General features: G+C 46.1%; 1 protein-coding gene across 1 annotated transcript in view; it reads right to left on the bottom strand.

The window, feature by feature from the left end:
* The window catches only part of GPATCH1 (G-patch domain containing 1), a 42,895-nt gene extending 25,349 nt beyond the window's left edge, over nucleotides 1-17,546 (bottom strand). The window contains exons 1-8 of the mRNA XM_026010169.2: nucleotides 17,274-17,546; nucleotides 11,845-11,979; nucleotides 9,725-9,810; nucleotides 7,632-7,792; nucleotides 6,224-6,321; nucleotides 4,346-4,404; nucleotides 3,731-3,973; nucleotides 1,938-2,085 (exon numbers count right to left, since the gene is read on the bottom strand). Of these exons, the coding sequence (XP_025865954.1) occupies nucleotides 1,938-2,085; nucleotides 3,731-3,973; nucleotides 4,346-4,404; nucleotides 6,224-6,321; nucleotides 7,632-7,792; nucleotides 9,725-9,810; nucleotides 11,845-11,979; nucleotides 17,274-17,346 (1,003 nt within the window). The 5' untranslated portion in view covers nucleotides 17,347-17,546. The remainder of the gene's footprint in view (nucleotides 1-1,937; nucleotides 2,086-3,730; nucleotides 3,974-4,345; nucleotides 4,405-6,223; nucleotides 6,322-7,631; nucleotides 7,793-9,724; nucleotides 9,811-11,844; nucleotides 11,980-17,273) is intronic.
* Between the last annotated feature and the right edge of the window lie 1,246 nt (nucleotides 17,547-18,792).

Here is an 18,792-nt window from a genome sequence, read left to right as displayed (position 1 = left end):
TTACTCAGTGATAAACCTTCAAGTCAAAACTATAGAATTTGTGCCTGGTGTGAGAGGAGAGGGGTAAGGGGAGCCTGGGGAGGTCAGGCTTGACAAAGGGAAGGGTGGAATTGAGTCAACAGGCCCAAAGGTGTTATATAAAGAAAAAGCCAGGGATTTGGCCCAGGAAGCAAATTTATATATATATATTTATTATAGTTTATTAACTATCATATAATTAATATATTGGTATTATGTAATATATATTAATAGTGTTAGTGCATTAACATAAGCAATAATTAACATGTTAGTATAACCTATGATATTATTATAACATATTAGTACACATCTTTTCTTTCTTTCTTTTTCTTTTTTTTAAAGAGACAGGGTAGGGAGGGGCAGAGGGAAAAGGATAGAGAAAGAATTTTAAGAGGCTCCACACCCAGCACAGGGCCTCATTCGGGGCTCCATCCCACGACTCTGAGATCATGACCTGAGCAGAAATCAAGAGTCCGACTGACCCACCCAGGCACCCCATACATTTTCTTTTAAGTTATAAAATTACATAGTATTAGTAGAAAATTTTGAAAACACAGGTAACTAAAAGGAAGTGGTAACACCAACTAACATTTAGGTGCACACTCTTCTAGCATCTTGTGTGAAACCCTAGATTCTTTTTTTGGTGATGAGGACAGAGGCCACTGACACGTAGAGAGTGCTTGCTATGTGCCCAGGATTTCTTAAACCATTTTCGTACTTTAACATCCCCATGGGGGTGCCACGGTCATGCCCACGTCCAGGCAGGGATGCCGAGGCACAGGGAGATCAAGCAGTCTGCCCAAGGCCGTAGATGACAGGGCCGGAGTGGAGGTGGTCTGTCTTCAGAACGTGTGTTCACAGACATTAAGCAAACTACCCCTAAAAATTGTTTTGCACCTCCTTTTTTTTCTGCCAGACATGCAAAATAGGCATCCTTTGGGAAGTTACGCTTCGATTACTTAGATTATTTCAACACGTATGTTTCAGATGTATTTTATAGTTTGATCAGATTTTACGTGAAGACAACTAGAAATCTCTATACACTATTTTATCTCAGCAACCACCTCCTTACTTCATTGAGGTGCTTCTTACTATTATAAACAAAGAAGAGCAGCATTATTTATTCAGTCTTTGGGCAGGTACTGTGCCCAGCATGAAGTTATGCCACTTAATCCTCACAATGACCTTCAGAGTGGATTTGATCCTCACTTTACAAATGACGCCCAGAGAGGTCATAAGCCTCACCCAAGGCCCCGCTGTTGAGCAGCAGATGGCTGTGAGCCAAATTCAGTCACATGACTCCAAATCACATGCTACCCACACCTTCTCTGGAAAGAAACACTGAAATACTACTTAGAACCATAGGATCTGAATCCCTATAGACTCTGACCAGAAATCCAAGTTGTGTTGAGAGGTGTCCATCTCCTCACCCAAGAAGAGCGGCCTAAGAGCCAGGGACTCGAGTAAGGAGACAGGCTGGGTGCCAAGTTCCCTCCTGCTGCGGGTCCCCACGCCTGGCCTCTGGCCTGATGCTTGAGTTGGCCTACCTTGGCCAGCTGGCCAGGGCCTCAGGCTTCCCTCTGACACCATGCTACCTCTACCCTGCAGCACAAGCTCCTGGCCTTATGCCTGCTCCCTCCCCTGATTCCAGACGTCTTTCCTCTCCTTACTTTGACCTTGTCTCAACAACTGGCTCTGGCTCCGACCCAGTCTACATCTACCTTTGCCTTACACGCCCCCCCCAGCCCCCGACTGGGTCTCTCTTCTCCTCATTTTGTTTCTCACCCTGCATCTTTCACCAACAATCCCAACTCCACAGAGGCACAGAGGCTGACATTCCAGTGTTGGTTCTGCAACCCTTTCTTCCTGTAATACCCCGACATTTGGTCCTACCATCAATTGTGAATCTTCGGGATTACCTTTCTGATTTTTATATTGCCTGGGTGCTGTCCAGCCATAGAGTCCGTCTCCAGGTTCCTCATCCTTCAAAATGGTGTCATACTTGGATAAAGTTTCTGTGGCATAGATGTCATCATCTTCCTCTTCCAGGGCACCAACACCAAAAGCCTTCAAAAACAAGGTTTTGAACTGAATAATTACAGGTTTTAGGGTGTGTCTCCACTGAAGGACAAAGCTACTTTAAGGATGTGATTGAACAGACCACACTAGCACCACAAGATCACCAAAAGAGAAGTGGAAGACCAGCTTAACACACAGACTCAAGTCCTCTTAGAGACACTGGCCAGAAGTGAATGCCATGCCTCCAGTGCTGGAGCTCCCTCTGGGCCAAGCAGCAGCTACAGGTCTGGGTCCCAGCACAGGGAGGGGTGGAGAACACAGCCGAGCAGCAATGCAGGAGGAGAAAAGGGTCTCCAAAAGGACAAAGGCAGGATATTCATCTACTGCTCAGTGTGGCCTGGGGCCAGGGCTGGTGACCAAGATCTGAAGGCCACCACTTCTGAAACAGCTATTGTAAGAACTCCTAATCTTTGTGGAACGTGGCCTCTAACAAGTATCACTTTTTGTTGAAGAAAAAAAAAAAACTGGGGAAAGAAAGGTAATGACAACACTTTCTAAATGTAATTTAAGAAAGAGCCTCTGAATCAATTTGAGAGCACAGGCAATCAATGAAAGCTCTCCATCTCCCTAAAGGTAAAAAGCCAGCCTCCCACGTGAAATGTATATTCATGTTTCCAACCTGAGTCATGCAGCACTAGGAAACAGTCTGAGAGGCAGTAAAATCTGGACTTGAACTTGGGAGAGGCAGATTGCAATTCAACTATTAACTCAATCAAAGGGGGAGGTGTGGTTTTCTGCTCGGCCTCACAAGGGTGTGAGAAAGCAGTCCTCAGTCCTAGAAACACACAAATTCCGAGAACATCAGGTCACAGGATGTCAGCAGTACATATTAAAATCAAGAAGGTGGGGATCCCTGGGTGGCTCAGTGGTTTAGCATCTCCCTTTGGCCCAGGGCGCGATCCTGGAGTCCCGAGATCGAGTCCCACATCGGACTCCCGGCATGGGCCTGATTCTCCCTCCTCCTGTGTCTCTGCCACTCTCTGTCTCTATGTCTATCATAAATAAATAAGTAAATAAATTTTTGGGGATCCCTGGGTGGCGCAGCGGTTGAGCGCCTGCCTTTGGTCCAGGGCACGATCCTGGAGACCCGGGATCGAATCCCACATCAGCTCCTGGTGCATGGAGCCTGCTTCTCCCTCTGCCTATGTCTCTGCCTCTCTCTCTCTCTCTGTGTGTGACTATCATAAATAAATTTAAAAAAAAATTTAAAAAAAATAATAAATTTTTAAAAAATAAAATAAAATAAAATAAAATAAAATAAAATCAAGAAGGTGGGCGATCCCTGGGTGGCTCAGTGGTTTTAGCGCCTGCCTTTGGCCTAGGGCACGATCTTGGAGTCCTGGGATCGAGTCCCGCGTCGGGCTCCTGGCGTGGAGCCTGCTTCTCCCTCCTCCTGTGTCTCTGCCTCTCTCTCTCTCTCTTATGTCTATCATAAATAATAAATAAATAAATATTTTTTTAAAAAATCAAGAAGGTATGCTTGACAGGTCTTCAGAAAAGACCGAGGAAAACAGAACCACTTCAAAGTCTCCATGCAGTCAACAAATAATGAGCGCCTACTATATACATAATATGATGTGAAAAGCATTCTCATTCGTCAGCGGTGCCATGTTCATGAAACAGAAACTTTTACCTGGCCTGAAATTCCCAATTTCCTTCCTTTATTCACTCCAATCTCTCCAAGAAGATTGCTGGTCCCTTGGGACCCCCCACCGAAAAGATTAAAATGTTCTCCTGAAGTTCCAAACAATGCTTGGTGGGGATCCAGGCCCTTGTAAGCCAGTCCATGCACATTATCTTTAGGTGTGAAATCCACAGGTGTGACGTCTTTGGGGGCAAAGGTCACATTTTCAGGCACATAGTCATCATCTTCCTCCTATTCACAATGATGCAAAAGTGGAATGAAGGTGACTCATTGACTGGTGCATAGTCCTGTAAATGCTATTTTCAAATGATTAATTCCAAACAGAACACTGACCAAACTTCCATTCCATCAGAAATCACTAAATCAAGTTCTTGATACTAACATAAATAATAACACCACTTTAAGAATCTGACAGACTTGGGATATCTAAGGTGTTGGCATGTTGCTGAATATATTCTCTGACGTGAAGGTAGTTTTAGGGTAGGAGTGCTTCACTGTAATGGGATCCAGCTGATTTCTAACACCGTTTGGACCCTCAAATTTCACATTCGTAAAGTAACATGTTTCGGTACCAAACTCGAGGTCAGTCATGCCTTACCATACCTCAGATCCTTCAGAGCCTCCGGGGGGTAGTGCACAGCCATAGATTTTTACTCCAGGATCTATAAAAGCGATTTCAAATATATTGGTCATGAGCCACAGAAAATACAGAAACCTGACTTGCTGACACTCTTTAGGGGTTCGCGACAGCCCTTATGAAAGGTGCTCTGGCTTTACGGTCAGAGTCTGCTCACTCAGGAATTGTTTTCACCAGCCCCTACCCCATCCACACTCCGCAATAATGTGCTCCACAACTAACCACTACCGCCCCAGCATCACGGAGAACCCGAAGGAAACCGTTACTGCCTCCAAGAGTTCCTTGTCTGGCTAGAGAGATCAAGGACAAGAAATAAAATAATCCAGTTGAACTGTGTCACAGTTTTGACAAGACTAAGAAACAGCTTCACGTGGTGCTAGCAGGAATATAAACTAGCGCAATTCTTCCAGAAGGCCATTATGTGTGACACACAAAAAAGCCTTAAAATACAGTTGACCTTTTGGGAATGTGAACTGGTAAAGCCACTGTGGAAAACAGTATGGATTTTCCTCAAAAAATTAAAAACAGAACTACCTTATGATCCAATAATTCCACTACCGGGTATTTATCCAAAGAAAACAAAAGCACTAATTTGAAAAGATACATGCACCCCTATGTTTTACTGCAGCTTTATTTACAATGGCCAAGATACGGAAGCAGCCTAAGCTTCCATCAATAAAGGAATAGATAAGAAAAATGGGGTATATCTAATATCCAATGGAATATTACACAGCCATAAAAAAGGATGAGATCATGCCATTTGTGACATGGACAGACCCAGAGGGTATTACGCTAAGTGAAATAAGCCAGACTGGGAAAGACAAATATCATGTGATTTCATTCATAGGTGACATCTAAAAAAAATAAACAAGTAAACAAATAGCAGAATCAGATTTATAAATACCGAGAACAAACTGATGATTCCTAGAGGGAAGGGGGCAAAACGGGTGAAGGGAAGTGGGTGATACAGGCCTGGAGTTACAGAAGGAATAAGTCACAGGAGCAAAAGGCCCAAGGAATAGAGTCAATATATTGTAAAAGTGTCACAACAGAGGTAGCTATAGTCACGCCACCGTGCACAGCATAGTGCAGACTTGTCAAAGCACTAGGATGTACAGCTGAAACTAATGTAACGTTGTGTATCAACTATACTCAAATTTAAATTTTTTTTTAAAATACAGTTGACCTTTGAACAACACAGCTTTGAAGTGCACAGGTCCATTTATACACAGAGTTTTTACAGTACCATTAATGTAAATATAGTTTCTCCTCCTTCTAATTTCCTTAATAACATTTTCTTTCCTATGGCTTACTTTATTGTAAGAATACAGTATAGAATACATATTACATACAAAATACATGTTCCTTGACTGTTTTTGTTATAGGTAAGCCTCCTGGCCAACAGTTAAGTTTTGGCAAAGTAAAAAGTAACGTGGAAATATAACACTGTATGTTAATTATACTTGAAAACAAACAAATTAATGTTACACGTGGTTTTCCACTGCCCCCAGGGTTAGTGCCTCTAACCCCTTTGTTCAAGAGTCAAGAATCAACTGTATACCCATACTACTGGATCCAGCAATTTTATTTCTAGAAACATGTAGCCATTAAAAAGTATACTACGGGGGCGCCTGGGCCTTAAGCATCTGCCTCCAGCTCAGGCCATGATCCCAGGGACCTGGGATGGAGCCCTGGGTCAGGCTCCCTGCTCAGCGAGGAGTGGGCTTCTCCCTCTCCCTCTGCCCCCCGCCCACCTGGCTCATGTTCCTTCTCTCACTCTTACTCTCTCTCTCAAAAAAAAAAAAAAAGTATGCTACAGAACGGATGACAATTGATAGACATACCAGGTTTTTGTCGGCGTGGTCTTCTCTTTACTCGAGGGCCGATTCCTTGTCCTTCCTTCCAACCCATTTTTCTTAGCAATTCAAAACCAATAGATAATCTAGGATATCAAGACACTGAACGTGAACCTTCTCTTATAATCACTAGAGGACAGTAAGAAATAAGCAGCCTTTGAGTCCCTGTCTAGCCAACACCCAAGTCCTGCCTGAGCCCTAAACACAGCCCGCCCTGCTCCACATCAGAACTGCATGGCCCTGCTGATCCAGCCACAGCTGACTGGATTTGGGTCCACACTTGACCTGGGAAAGTTGATCTGATGCCCTCTCTGCTGGGCCTTTGGAATGGCCACCTGGGGACTCTAAATGGTTCTTGTCTAGTCTGTGATCTAGAAAACAAGAAGTCGGGATGCCTGGGTGGCTCAGGGGTTGAGCGTCTGCCTTCGCCTCAGGGTGTGATCCTGGGGTTCCAGGATCGAGTCCCACATCGGGCTCCCGGCATGAAGCCTGCTTCTCCCTCTGCCTGTGTCCCAGCCTCTCTCTGTGTCTCTCTCATGAATGAATAAATAAAATCTTAAAAAAAAAAAGAAGAAGAAGAAGAAGAAAGGAAGGAAGGAAGAAAACAAGAAGTCTGAAGCTGTCACATCAGGCCACAGGCCCAGGAGCAGAACAAGGAGATTCATAGAAAGAGAGGGTAGAATGAGGCAGACAGGGATCCCTGGGTGGCACAGCGGTTTGGCGCCTGCCTTTGGCCCGGGGCGCGATCCTGGAGACCCGGGATCGAATCCCACGTCAGGCTCCCGGTGCATGGAGCCTGCTTCTCCCTCTGCCTGTGTCTCTGCCTCTCTCTCTCTCTCTCTGTGACTATCCTAAATAAATAAAAATTAAAAAAAAAAAAAAAAAAAAAAAAAGAATGAGGCAGACAGGAGAGAGCCCTTAAGGCTGCTGAAGGAAAGGGTGGGAGGGAAGGTACCCCAGTTCCTAATGGCTCACCAGCCTCCACAAGCCCCAGCAGCACAGCTAGTCATTGGAGCTCTAGAACATACCATGCAATAAAAGTACAAGATCCTTTTGGCAAAAACCCCGTTTGCACTCAAGCTAGGCTTCTCCTACTTGTAACCAAACTATCTGTAATTAAGATCATTATATGTATGCAAAGCACTGATGCCAAGATCAGAAAAGTAAGAATTAAATTCTTCTCACTTTGGGACGCCTGGGTGGCTCAGTCGGTTAAGCATCTGTCTTTGGTCCAGATCATGATCCTGGACTGAGCCCCACATCGGGCTCCCTGCTCAGCTAGGAGTCAGCTTCTCCCTCTGCCCCTCCCTCTGTTCATGCTTATTCTCTCTCTCTTTCACATGCTCTCAGATAAATAAACACAATCTTTAAAATAAATAAATAAGTAAATTCTCACTTTGCTGGTGTTATGAGGTCATCAAGCAGAGTAGCTCCAGGAATGGGGGCAGTAGCAGCTGCTAACTGCCTGGCCTTTTCTCGTATTCTATCTTTGGTTTTGGAAGCAAAATCATCCGTGGTAACAATTGCTTTAGGTGCTATCCCAAATTCACTAAGATCCTTAAAAAAAAAAAAAAAAAAAAGTTCAAACAGAATTGCTTACATCGTTTGGTAAGTGATTAACCATAACACATCACCTAGCTTTATTTCTTTAAAAAAAACAAAAGTTTAAACTACACAACTGTTGAGTTACCTGGCTGGCTCACTCAGAAAAGCATGCAACTCTTGACCTCAAGGGTCATGACTTCCAGCCCCATGTTGGGTATAGAGATTACATAAATAAATGAATTAACACTTTAAAAAACAAACAAAAACCACACAACTGAAGTAGGAATCAGTGGAGCACCTGACTTTACATCTGACTTTGGAGCTTCACATAAGCTAAGGCCAGTGATGGAGCACAAGGCATGACAATAACTACTCGGTGAGGTCACATCAGGTACAGCCAAGCTAGGAAGACAGGAAGTAATTAAAATCTACTAATTACTTCTACAGTAAGTATGCTCCTCTTGGATGATATTTCAAAGGTCAGAGTGCAGGGGGCAAATCTTAGAGTCACAGCCAACAAGCATTCCTGAGCACCTACGTGCTCCTTTAAGTGTGTTTGTATTTCCTGTTGGCTGCCTTTCACTTTCCAACATCCTGTGCCTCTCCTTCTTTCCTCACAGAGCCCTGAAGCTGTGTAGGCACCTGCGTTCCTCCGTGCTACCATGCACTCCTGGAGCAGGGTCCTGGTGTGCATGCTGGGACCAGAGAAGGGTTAGGGAGTGAGGTTCATGTCATTTCTATGACAGTCCTTTGATCCCGTTTCCTTTGCCAAGGACTGCTTTAAGAATGAGCACATAAAACAATCTGCCCGGGGCCCCTGGGTGGCTCAGTCACCGTCCGACTCTTGGTTTTGGCTCAGGTCATGATTTCAGGGTCGTGAGAGCGAGCCCCATGCTGGGCTCCCACTCAGCGGGGGGGGGGGGGGGGGGGGGGGTGCTCCAGATTTTCTCCTTCTCTCTCTCTCTCTCTCTCTCTCTCCCCTCCCTCCACTCCCCACACACTCCCCTTCTAAAAATAAATAAATAAATCTCAAAAAACAAAGTGAAACAAAACAACAATCTGTCCAAGCAGATGTGAGGGAAAATCCACAGCAGGACTCATGTGAATGGTTTCCTTGCTCTCAAGAAAAGATACAAGAGAAAAGTCTTCCTTCCACTGGCTAATGCCCTCGCAGATGTGCCATCAGGAACTACTGCGGCCACCTTGGGACCACAGGGAGAGCTAATGTAAGAAGCTGACTCACACAAGATGGCTGAGAAGGGACGACTGACCTGGGCCTCGCTGACATATAGACTTCTCGCAGCATGAGTCACGTTTCCTTATAGATTATGCTAGTCAAATAGGAAGAGGACCTCTGCTTGCCTCTTCTCTACAGCCGAAAGCATGTTAATATAGTGTTTTATTTAATCTTTACTGCAAATGAATCCACAAATGGGTTTTGGTTTAATTTTAGAACAAAATGGAACACATCCCTAGGCCAGCAGGAACTTCCTCACCAGCCCTCAATTACTCCTAAGAAGTTGGTGGTCATCGTTGTTTTAATGATGTAGATGCCTGCATGTGGCTCCCTTTCACTCCTTCCTGGTCTAGTTGCTCACTGTTCCTTAAATTGCAGGGGGCACAGCAGTTACTGTGAAGGGCTATAGACTCAGCTCCATGGATACTGCACCTTGGGGGCAAATGGAGCTTTTTCAAAGAAACTTGCCTATAAATAAATTTCCTCTCCACTCTTAACTTTAGAAACTGGCCCCAGCATAAGATGTTATCCCAGTGAACAAGAATCCATTGATGTACAGAGCATACTAGTCCAAATACCTAAAAGATAAAGCCTGGCAAACAAAGAAGGCATCGTCCACTGAACTTTCCGGGGGGAGTAAAGGTGCTGCAACAGCCAACTGCACACCTCCCACTGGCTAAGTGGCAGTTAAAGCTCTGCATACCCACCTCTTCATCCATAAAATCTTCCGGACCAAGAACAGATTTGTCTGCTCTGTTCTGTCGTGAAGACACAAAGGAAGAGGGTGTCCATCCTTGAAAGAAAAGAATTAGAATATTACAATTTTGGTTTATAACTAAATAATTAAATAATAATGCAATTATGAACCTGAAACCCCCAATACCTATAAACTCTTAGCTCCTTCCCATCTCCCTGGTCATAGACATAATTAAGTGACATAAACATATCAATGCCCCCATCTCCTGTTGTCAGAACTTAGTAGATGCCATGAGGTTTCTCCCTAAAAATATGGAACCAAGAGAAATCAAATAATTACACTGAAATTGGCATTCTTTTCACAAGCAGATGTGTGCAAAAAAAATGCAAGGTCACTTTAAAAAGCAGGACCACTCTGAGACCAGCAGAACAGCCGCAGACACCAACTTGTTTACACAGCACAGAAATACCAAGTCAGGGTGCACGAGTCAGCTATGAAAGCGTGGCTAGAACCAGAGTCACAGAAGCAGTGCAGACAACATTCCCCTGACCCGAGGACTCAACCTGGCTGGTCTAAGGGCAGGCAGTGCCCATCCCAGGTCCCCAGTTCCGTCACACACCTGAGTCCTACAACTACCACTCCTGCTCCCTGTCCATGGCCACCAAGCCTGAGCCACACCTACCGTGTGAGGCACTAGAGGTCAAATGTATCTGTAACCTTCTAAGACACACTTTTTTAGTTTTCTCTAAGACTGACACACCTCCCTTCTGAAATTCTACAAGAGTCTGGTGGACCTAAGAAGGATGGAAGAGACCTATTCTTGGCCAGTGGGTGGAGCAGGTTTCTGGGCAGGCCTGGGAGACATCCCTGGGGTATCCAGGAGTGAGGATCAGCTCTTCCAAGCTACAGCCTTCCTCCACTTTGGATTTCTGCAGTCTTCGCCCAATTTCTGCACAGTCCTCCTCATGGTAAAGAGATACTCCAGTGTATTAACCTATCCCAGTCTCCCTGACAATCATTTGAGCTGGTCTTATTACAGTAGACGGCACAGCTGTAATTGCAACAGCCAGCACTGGATTAGTGTTCTTCCTTTGTGATAAATCCTACCATCATTTTTAACATTTTTGTAAGTGTGCTAACTTAGTAGTGCCTTAGTTACCTTTTGCTTCTTCTAATAATAACGCTGAATATTCCATAGAGCATTTCCATCTCCTCTGGAGTAAAGTGTTTAAATACTTCGATCATTTGCTCTTTATACATTCTGGACATTGAACTTCAAACCACCTTATTTACCCCAACTGTTTTTCTTACACGGCTTTTTGTTCTTTCTTGCACTGCTTTTTTCATCTTTATTTTACTATTGTTCTACATAAGTTACTATATATCTATAAAAGATGCACCTCATCTCGTTCTTAACAATTGCTACATGAGTTACTAGGTTCATCTTTTCCTCAGATCTGACATGGAAAGCAATGTTCTTCCAGTTTCTATATGCAAACATTTCAAAACCATGCACTACTTTAAACAATGCAGAATTTATTATATTGCATAACGTGAAAGTTTCATTTTATTTTATTTTATTTTATTTATTTTATTATTTTTTTTTAACGTGAAAGTTTTAACTGATTTTTCTTCAGGTCGAGAGCATGCACTGACCGGTGCTGCGGTGGGCCCTGGGGTCAGGAGAGAGTGGCTCTGACCCTCAGAGGCCTCATCTATAAAGCAACTATGATACCTGTCCTCCTCAGTCACTGAGTCATGTGAAACGAAGGTTCCCTGAGTTAATCTGTGTAACAGCACTTTGTGTGTAGCAAGATGTGATGTAAAAAGGAAGTCATTATCATCATCTAGCCATCTGGTGAGAATGTATCTTTGTTTTTTCTTTCAGTAAAAGAAACCTTCACTCTCAGGTTGTAATGAACAATATACCGATAGACTGCAAACATGCCAAACACTGAAAGAACACAAAAGTCTAAGGCATATTAAAATGTTTAAAGAAGTTTGGGGTTTTTTTTTTTGTTTGTTTTTTTGTTTTTTTTTTTAAAGGGAGAGGTGGAAGAGAGGGAGAAACGTATGATATTTCAGTCATTTGCTTCCGTGATATTAGAGCCATAAGCGGGAAAATCATACCTTCCTTTGAACCAACAGTGTTGAAGTACCCAGCAGAGAAACCTCCACTAAAGGCTCCATGAAATCGTTTATACCTTCCTTTTTCATCTCTGACAGTCTGATCCTGAAGGGGAATTGGTTTCTTTGGTCTTTCACCTGAAAAAAAATATTTTGAATGAGAGAGAAAGGGTTGGGAGATTAGAAAAATTTAGGGAAAATGTCATTTCTTTTTTTTTTTTAAGATTTTATTTATTTATTAGAGAGAGAGAAAGAGAAATGAGTAGGCAGAGGGAGAGGGAGAAGCAGACTCTCCATTGAGTTGGGAGTCCAACTCGGGACTAGATCTCAGGACCTTGGGATCATGACCTGAGCTGAAGGCAGATGCTTAACTGACTGAGCCACCCAGGTGCCCCTGAAAATGTCATTTCTTAAACATAATGAATTGTTTTCTTCTTGTAATTTCAAATATAACCATTTTTTTCAAAATATTTATTTATTTATTTGAGAGAGAGAGTACATGCCAAGGGGGAAGGACAGTGGGAGAGGGAGAAACTGAAGCAGACTCCACACAGTGTAGAGCCCGATGCAGGGCTCGATTCTATGACCCTGAGATCATGACTCGAGTTGAAACCAAGAGTCTGAAGCTCAACCACCTGAGCCACCCAGGCACCCCTCAAAAAAAAACAACTTTAACTAAGCTTTTAATTCCTAGACTTTACTAGCTTATACAGTTTAGAAAGTAACACATTGTATCAAGCTTCTTTTTTTTATTTTTTATTTTTTTATCAAGCTTCTTTATAGTTCCAAGACAATTATAGATATCTCTTATTCGTATTTAGACATAACATTTTAGCAAGAAAAAAAAAAAAAACATTTTAGCAAGAATGGAGTGATTCCCACTAAATTCCATCACATAACTGAATTACACGGTGGTGGGAGGTGGGGTTTCAAACAGATGGAGGTAAACTCTACTGGTAGTACTGGAGGCAAGTCGCTGGGCTGGCACATGGCATGCAGAGATCTGTGACAAAAGGAACATTTCTGTATCTCTTCTAGAACTTCAGAGCATCCCAAGTCCAGATTTTTCACTTGATATTGCCCATTCTCCCCAAATCTTAAGAGTTTCTGTACTTCTTGCAATCTCCTGATTCCATAGTTAGTGCTCTTTAAACTTACTCCTTCTTCTGCTCTGCTGAACAGAGGTAACTCACTACAACACATAAGCAATAAGGAACTTAATAAAGTCCAAAAGTTCCTTAGGTTTAAACTTGCAGGCACAAATTACTGCCTAATTTTATCAACTGCAACTCAGAATTCTGAATCTATTTAAAACAAAAAGTAACCATCAAGTTATTTTCAAATACTCAACACAGAAAGCAAGTTATATGGCAGTTAAAGGCACAGAGCTGCAAGTCACAGCGCTCTCACCCCACCTTCACCAGTACCAGGACTTCAGTCTGACTTTTCTATGCCTCGATTTCCTCATCCATAAAATCGGGGTAATGCAAATAGCTAATAGTTATTTCATACAGTTGTTATGCAAATTGAGGAAGATAATGCCTATAAAGCATTTAGCAAGAAGAGAGATACACAATAAACTAATAAAAATAAAATACAAGCTGCCATTATTTTTATATACAGAAGGTAAGCCCATGTGTACCTGTTTTTCAATAATTAAGCCAGTTACTACTTTTGGAAGATGGAACAAAAAGTAGAGGAATTTCTAGCCTCATAATCCTAAATTCTTACTGGTAGCTTGTGAGGTCTTTAAAGTCATTTCTGGAGTATAACCCACAGCAGGACAGTCAAGAGCTCAGGTCCTGAAGACCAGGAGAGCTGGGTTCAAATCCCCCTACCCTACCACTTGCTGGCTTTGTGAACTTGGCCAAGTTACTCGATCTCTCCGAGCCTCAGCCTCTACAACTGTAGAAGTCGAGTAATAAACAGAACCTACCTGCTGGGGTGGTGCACACGCAGAGACCTGGGCATAGTGTCCAGTCATAGCGAAGCTCAGTTAATACCAGCTCCAATCTCACTTCACTCTAAAAAGCTGAATGACAACCTGGGTCCCATCATCCAAGATTTTCACTGTTTCTAAGAAATGCATTACACACAATCCACCACCACTCGTGCACCTGGCATGATTCTTGGCTAAGGTGGGGTTTCTCCACTTCACTATTTATTGGCAGTTTGTACTGGATAATTCTTTGCTGTGGAATGTCCTGTGCACTGTAGGATGTTTAGCAGCATCCCTGGCCTGGAACAGCAGATGCCAGCCAGTAAGCATTGCTCCCCCACCCAGCACGACAACCCAAAATGTCTTCAGACATTGCCAAACGCCCACCGAGGGGCAAAATCAGCCCCGATGAGAACCACGGGTTAAGGTGAGAGGGCAGCACCTGCCACGCTAGACGCTAGGCGCTATTCTTGCCCAGTTCTCAAGGTGCTCTTAATGGGGACGGGGAGATAAGATCTGCAGACAGCTAAGTGGAACCTGTGGGGGCAGATAATGAGGGCAGGCCAGCATGGCCAGCCGGCTCCCATAGCACTCATGAGGAGGAGGCGCCACCTCTAATCACATCAGGAGAAAACTCCAGGGAGGAAGTGACATTTTAGCCAGGCCCTCTTATAATTACTGCTACTAATAACGACTAATCCCTTCCTTTCACACATATTATCTCATTCATCATACCTGATAAGGATGCCCTGATTAAGTAACTGCCGTAATGTCCACAGCTAATAAGCACAAAGGTGAAACCAGATCTCAGTTCCGCTTCCAAGCCAGGGATACCACCCATCCTACCCTTCGCCATGGAAGCAGCCCTGTACTAGACCCTGGGTGTAGAAAACTAAACACAACTCTGTCCCTGTTTCCGGGCTTATGTACCTATGGGTCTGTGTGTGACAGGTTGGCCACGGTCTCTTAACCAGGAAACCCTCTGTCAGGGCCAGCAACTTTAATTAAGTAGTGGAGTCCCTCTTCTACCAATGTTTGTCCAACCTGTCACTAACACTTCAAAGCAGAAGCACAAGTGATTATTGGTTTGGTGTGTTATACTGTAAAGTGTACTCAGTGCATTTACACTTCAAGGTGCATAGGAAACAATGACTCAATCTTCAAAAACTGCCAATGCTGAGAAGTTATAAAGAATGATCTTAGACCCAGGTGGGGGAGGGGGGTGGTCTACAAACCCAATTTCAAAAGCATGATAAGGCCATTAGGCTTCATTTCAGATTCTGTGTATCATTGAAGAGGAAAAATTAGAAAAATGTAGGTCGAATGGTTGATGGCTTACAATATGTCACTCACAAGGAAACAGGTGTGAGACCAGAAATACAGAAATGTGTAAATGGAGGCCCAACCAGGCTGGGATAACCTCCATCCGTGCATACTTAACCCCTGCCCTTTTCCTGCATAGTGACATCTAACCGGTTTTCAGGGGTCCCACCCTGCCCTCTCAGGCTTCTCTGCCAACTTGTGTAGACTATTTCCTGTCTACATCACTTAAGTCAACACTTGCAAACCTTGTACTTTTGTTCTCAGCTAGATTTGAAACTCCTCTAATACAGGATCTTTGGGACGCCCGGGTGGCTCAGCGGTTGAGCGTCTGCCTTCAGCTCAGGTCCTGATCCCCAGGTCCTGGGATCGAGTCTCACACCGGGCTCCCTGCATGGAGCCTGCTTCTCCCTCTGCCTATGTGTCTGCCTCTCTCTGTGTGTCTCTCATGAATAAGTAAATAAAATCTTAAAAAAAAAAATACAGGATCTTTGTCAACAAATTGAGATCATGAGGTAATGCGTTTGCCGGTAAAGCTGATGTGATCTTAGCTTGTATTCGAGAACTACAATCTAGAACGAAGGACATACTAATGGTAGCCCTGCTCTACCCACACTCTGGTCCCATAGTTGGAGGAAAGGCTCCGACACATTGAGGTTTCAAGGCCTTTTAACTGAATATATTAGAGGATGTCGATAGAGTGTAGGGCGGAGTTGTCTTAGAAGAAATGCAAGAGCTGTCTTCAAACACAGAAGAAGCTTTCAGGAGACTAGTGTCTCTCTGTGTTTTGTAAGCAGAGGGTAGAAGTAGGGCCAGCGTCTGGCAAAAGTTTTTTTTTTTTTTAAGATTTTATTTATTTATTCATTTGAGACATAGAGAGGGAGAGGCAGAGACACAGGCAGAGGGAGAAGCAGGCTCCGTGCAGGGAGCCGGATTGCAGGACTTGATCCCAGCACCCCGGGGTCACGCCCTGACCCGAAGGCAGATGCTCCACCGCTGAGCCACCCAGGGATCCCTCCAAAAGTTGCTAATGCTTAGAACTGCTTGTAGGGAACACAGGGGTCATCAGTGGATAGTACCTAAGTACAACTGACCTGCCAAGATGTGGTCAGGGTGGGAAATAAGATCCGAAGCACAGGAGGCCTGCAAGGGACTCCTGACCACCTATGTCCTTCCCACAGGGCTAAGCACTGCCATCAGCCCTTACTGGGCGCTCAGCACGCCGCCGAACAAACCAAGCCATTAAGGGATCAGAACGGAACCACACATGGGCGAGAGCCTTACCTCCCCTTGCCCCCGCCCCCACGTCCCACCAGCAAGTCCAGTCCGCTCTGCCTTCACCCAAACCCAAACCCAAGCCCGGACCACCACCTGTCCCCGCCACCGCCATCACCCCAGTCCAAGCCATCCTCGGCTCCAGACTTCTGTGTACGACCTCCCTCCTTCGGTCTTGCCCACCACCCCCAACTCACCTACCCCCCCCAAATCTTAATATTGGGGAATAATCATACAAACGTACATCTCTCCCTCGTGTAAAACCCCGCAATGGGGCAGCCCGGGTGGCTCAGCGGCTGAGCGCCCGCCTTCAGCCCGGGGCGTGACCCCTGGGTCCCGGGATCGAGTCCCGCATGGGGCCCCCCGCATGGAGCCTGCTCCTCCCTCTGCCTGTGTCTCTGCCTCTCTCTGTCTCTCATGAATAAATAAATAAAATCTTATAAAACAAAAAAACAAAAAACAAAAAAACCCGCAATGGCTCCTCTACACGGAGCGGAATCCAAGACACCCCAGATGTGCGGAGCAGGTGCAGCCCCCGCCTCTGACGTCATCCCCGCCCCGCCCGTGACGCCATCTCCCCGCGCCTGTGACGTCATCCCGCCCGCGCCGGCGGCTCCACCCGCAGCGGTCTCCGACTCCGGGGGCTGTGCGCTCGCCGCTCCCTCCACCCCATCGGCCCCCGGCTTCAAGTCCGACCTCGGCCGTCCTGGCCGCCCCCACCCCACGCGAGCCCGCTCCGCCCTCCTGCTTCCCGGCCCTCCGGGGTCTCCCAGCCGCCCCTGCAGACCCTGAGCCCGCGCAGCACCCGGGACCGCACGAGGCGCGGCGCAGGGCGGAGCGTTTCCGCCGAACCCGGGGTCTGTTTCCCACGGAGCCCGGCGGCCAGTGCGGCCCGCACCTTCTTCCAGCGGCTCCAGGCCTGTCCCGTAGCTGACCAGGTCCTCGTCGCTGTCGCCGTCCGGCGCCGCCATCGCGCTCCCTCCCGGGCCCCGCCCCCTCGCGACGGAAGCCTCGAAGGGCCAAACCCCGCAGCCCTTTCTGCTCCGCGGAGCCGATGAGGCCGGGGTCTGCGCCCGGGCGTGCAAAGTCGTCGCGGGAGAGCCAGGCCCGGCAGCCGCGACGCCCCATCCTACGTCCGCAGGAGGCGCCTGGGACGAGCTGGACGCCGCCCCGAAGTCCCGCCGCGGGGCTGGCACTGGGGGACGTCGGCTCCGCCCCGCCGCCTGCACCTGTTGGCCCCCGACCCCCTCTCCCCGCCTGCAACCTCGCAGCCCACCTCCACCCCACCCCCACCCGCCACCTGCTTGGAAGGTGCCTGAGCTTCCCGGGGCGCGCACGCACGCGCGCTTTGTGCAGGTCGCTCCTAGGCTGGCAGGTGCAGCCCTCCCAAACCTCTGCAAGGATTCAGGGACCCTGCAGCTCCAATGTGCATGGTTAAGGCGGCCCGGGAGAAAAAAAGGAGAGGAGGGGAGAGGAGGAAAGAACGTGGGGAAGAAGACTAAAAAGAGAAGACAAGGCTCGGGAGAAGAGGGAAGGAAGGAAGGAAGGAAGGAAGGAAGGAAGGAAGGAAGGAAGGAAGGAAGGAAGGAGAAAGGAAAGGAAAGAAGGAAGGAAGGAAAGAAAGAAGGAAAGAAGAAAAGAAAGAAAAAGAAAAAAAAAGAAAAAAGGAAGGAAGAAAGAAGGGGAGGGAGGAAGAAGACTAAAAAGAGAGAAGACAAGGCTCGGGAGAAGAGGGAAGGAAGGAGAAAGGAAAGGAAGGAAGGAAGGAAAAAGAAAAAAAGAAAGAAAGAAAGAAGAAAGAAAGAAGAAAAGGAAGAAAGAAGGGGAGGGAGGAAGAAGACTAAAAAGAGAGAAGACAAGGCTCGGGAGAAAAAAGAAAGAAAAAAAAGGGGGGGGGGAGAAGACTAAAAGAAAGGAGCCAAGAAAGCGGAAACAAAAAGCCACAGGATTGGCACAAGCCTGCGGTGAGGTGGGGTGGGGATGCTCAGGACGTCCCTATTGAACCTAAAGCGAGAGCCCTGTCTCCGCCGGGCTGCTGTAATCCCACTCCCACTCCCAAACTCCTTTTTACAGAAGGGAAACACGAAGCTCAGCTTACTGGGGGGGGGGGGGGGCGGGGTGAGGTTGAGATGAAAACCAGATCTGGAAGCCCAGGTTTTCAAAATGAGGGTCAGAAGTTGGCATGAGTCAGAATCACCAGGATGTTGTTAAAAATCCCCTCTGCATCGCCCAGGGCTTCCAAACCGGGGTCTCTGGGAGTGGGGCTGCTGCGTGGGCGCTCGCTCTCAGCACTGTCTGTTTGCAGGGCCTTTGCATTCACTCATTCACTGTTCCTTTGGCTTGGAATGTCCTTCTCCCAGATGCCGCATGACTCACTCCCTCACCTTCAGTTATCTGCTTAGAGCTTCTCTGACCCT

The sequence above is a fragment of the Vulpes vulpes genome, chromosome 1 (genome assembly GCF_048418805.1).
Source record: "Vulpes vulpes isolate BD-2025 chromosome 1, VulVul3, whole genome shotgun sequence".
NCBI classification, from domain to species: domain Eukaryota; kingdom Metazoa; phylum Chordata; class Mammalia; order Carnivora; family Canidae; genus Vulpes; species Vulpes vulpes.
The sequence above is the reverse complement of the archived record's forward strand: the minus strand, read 5'-3'. Positions and strand labels throughout refer to the sequence as shown.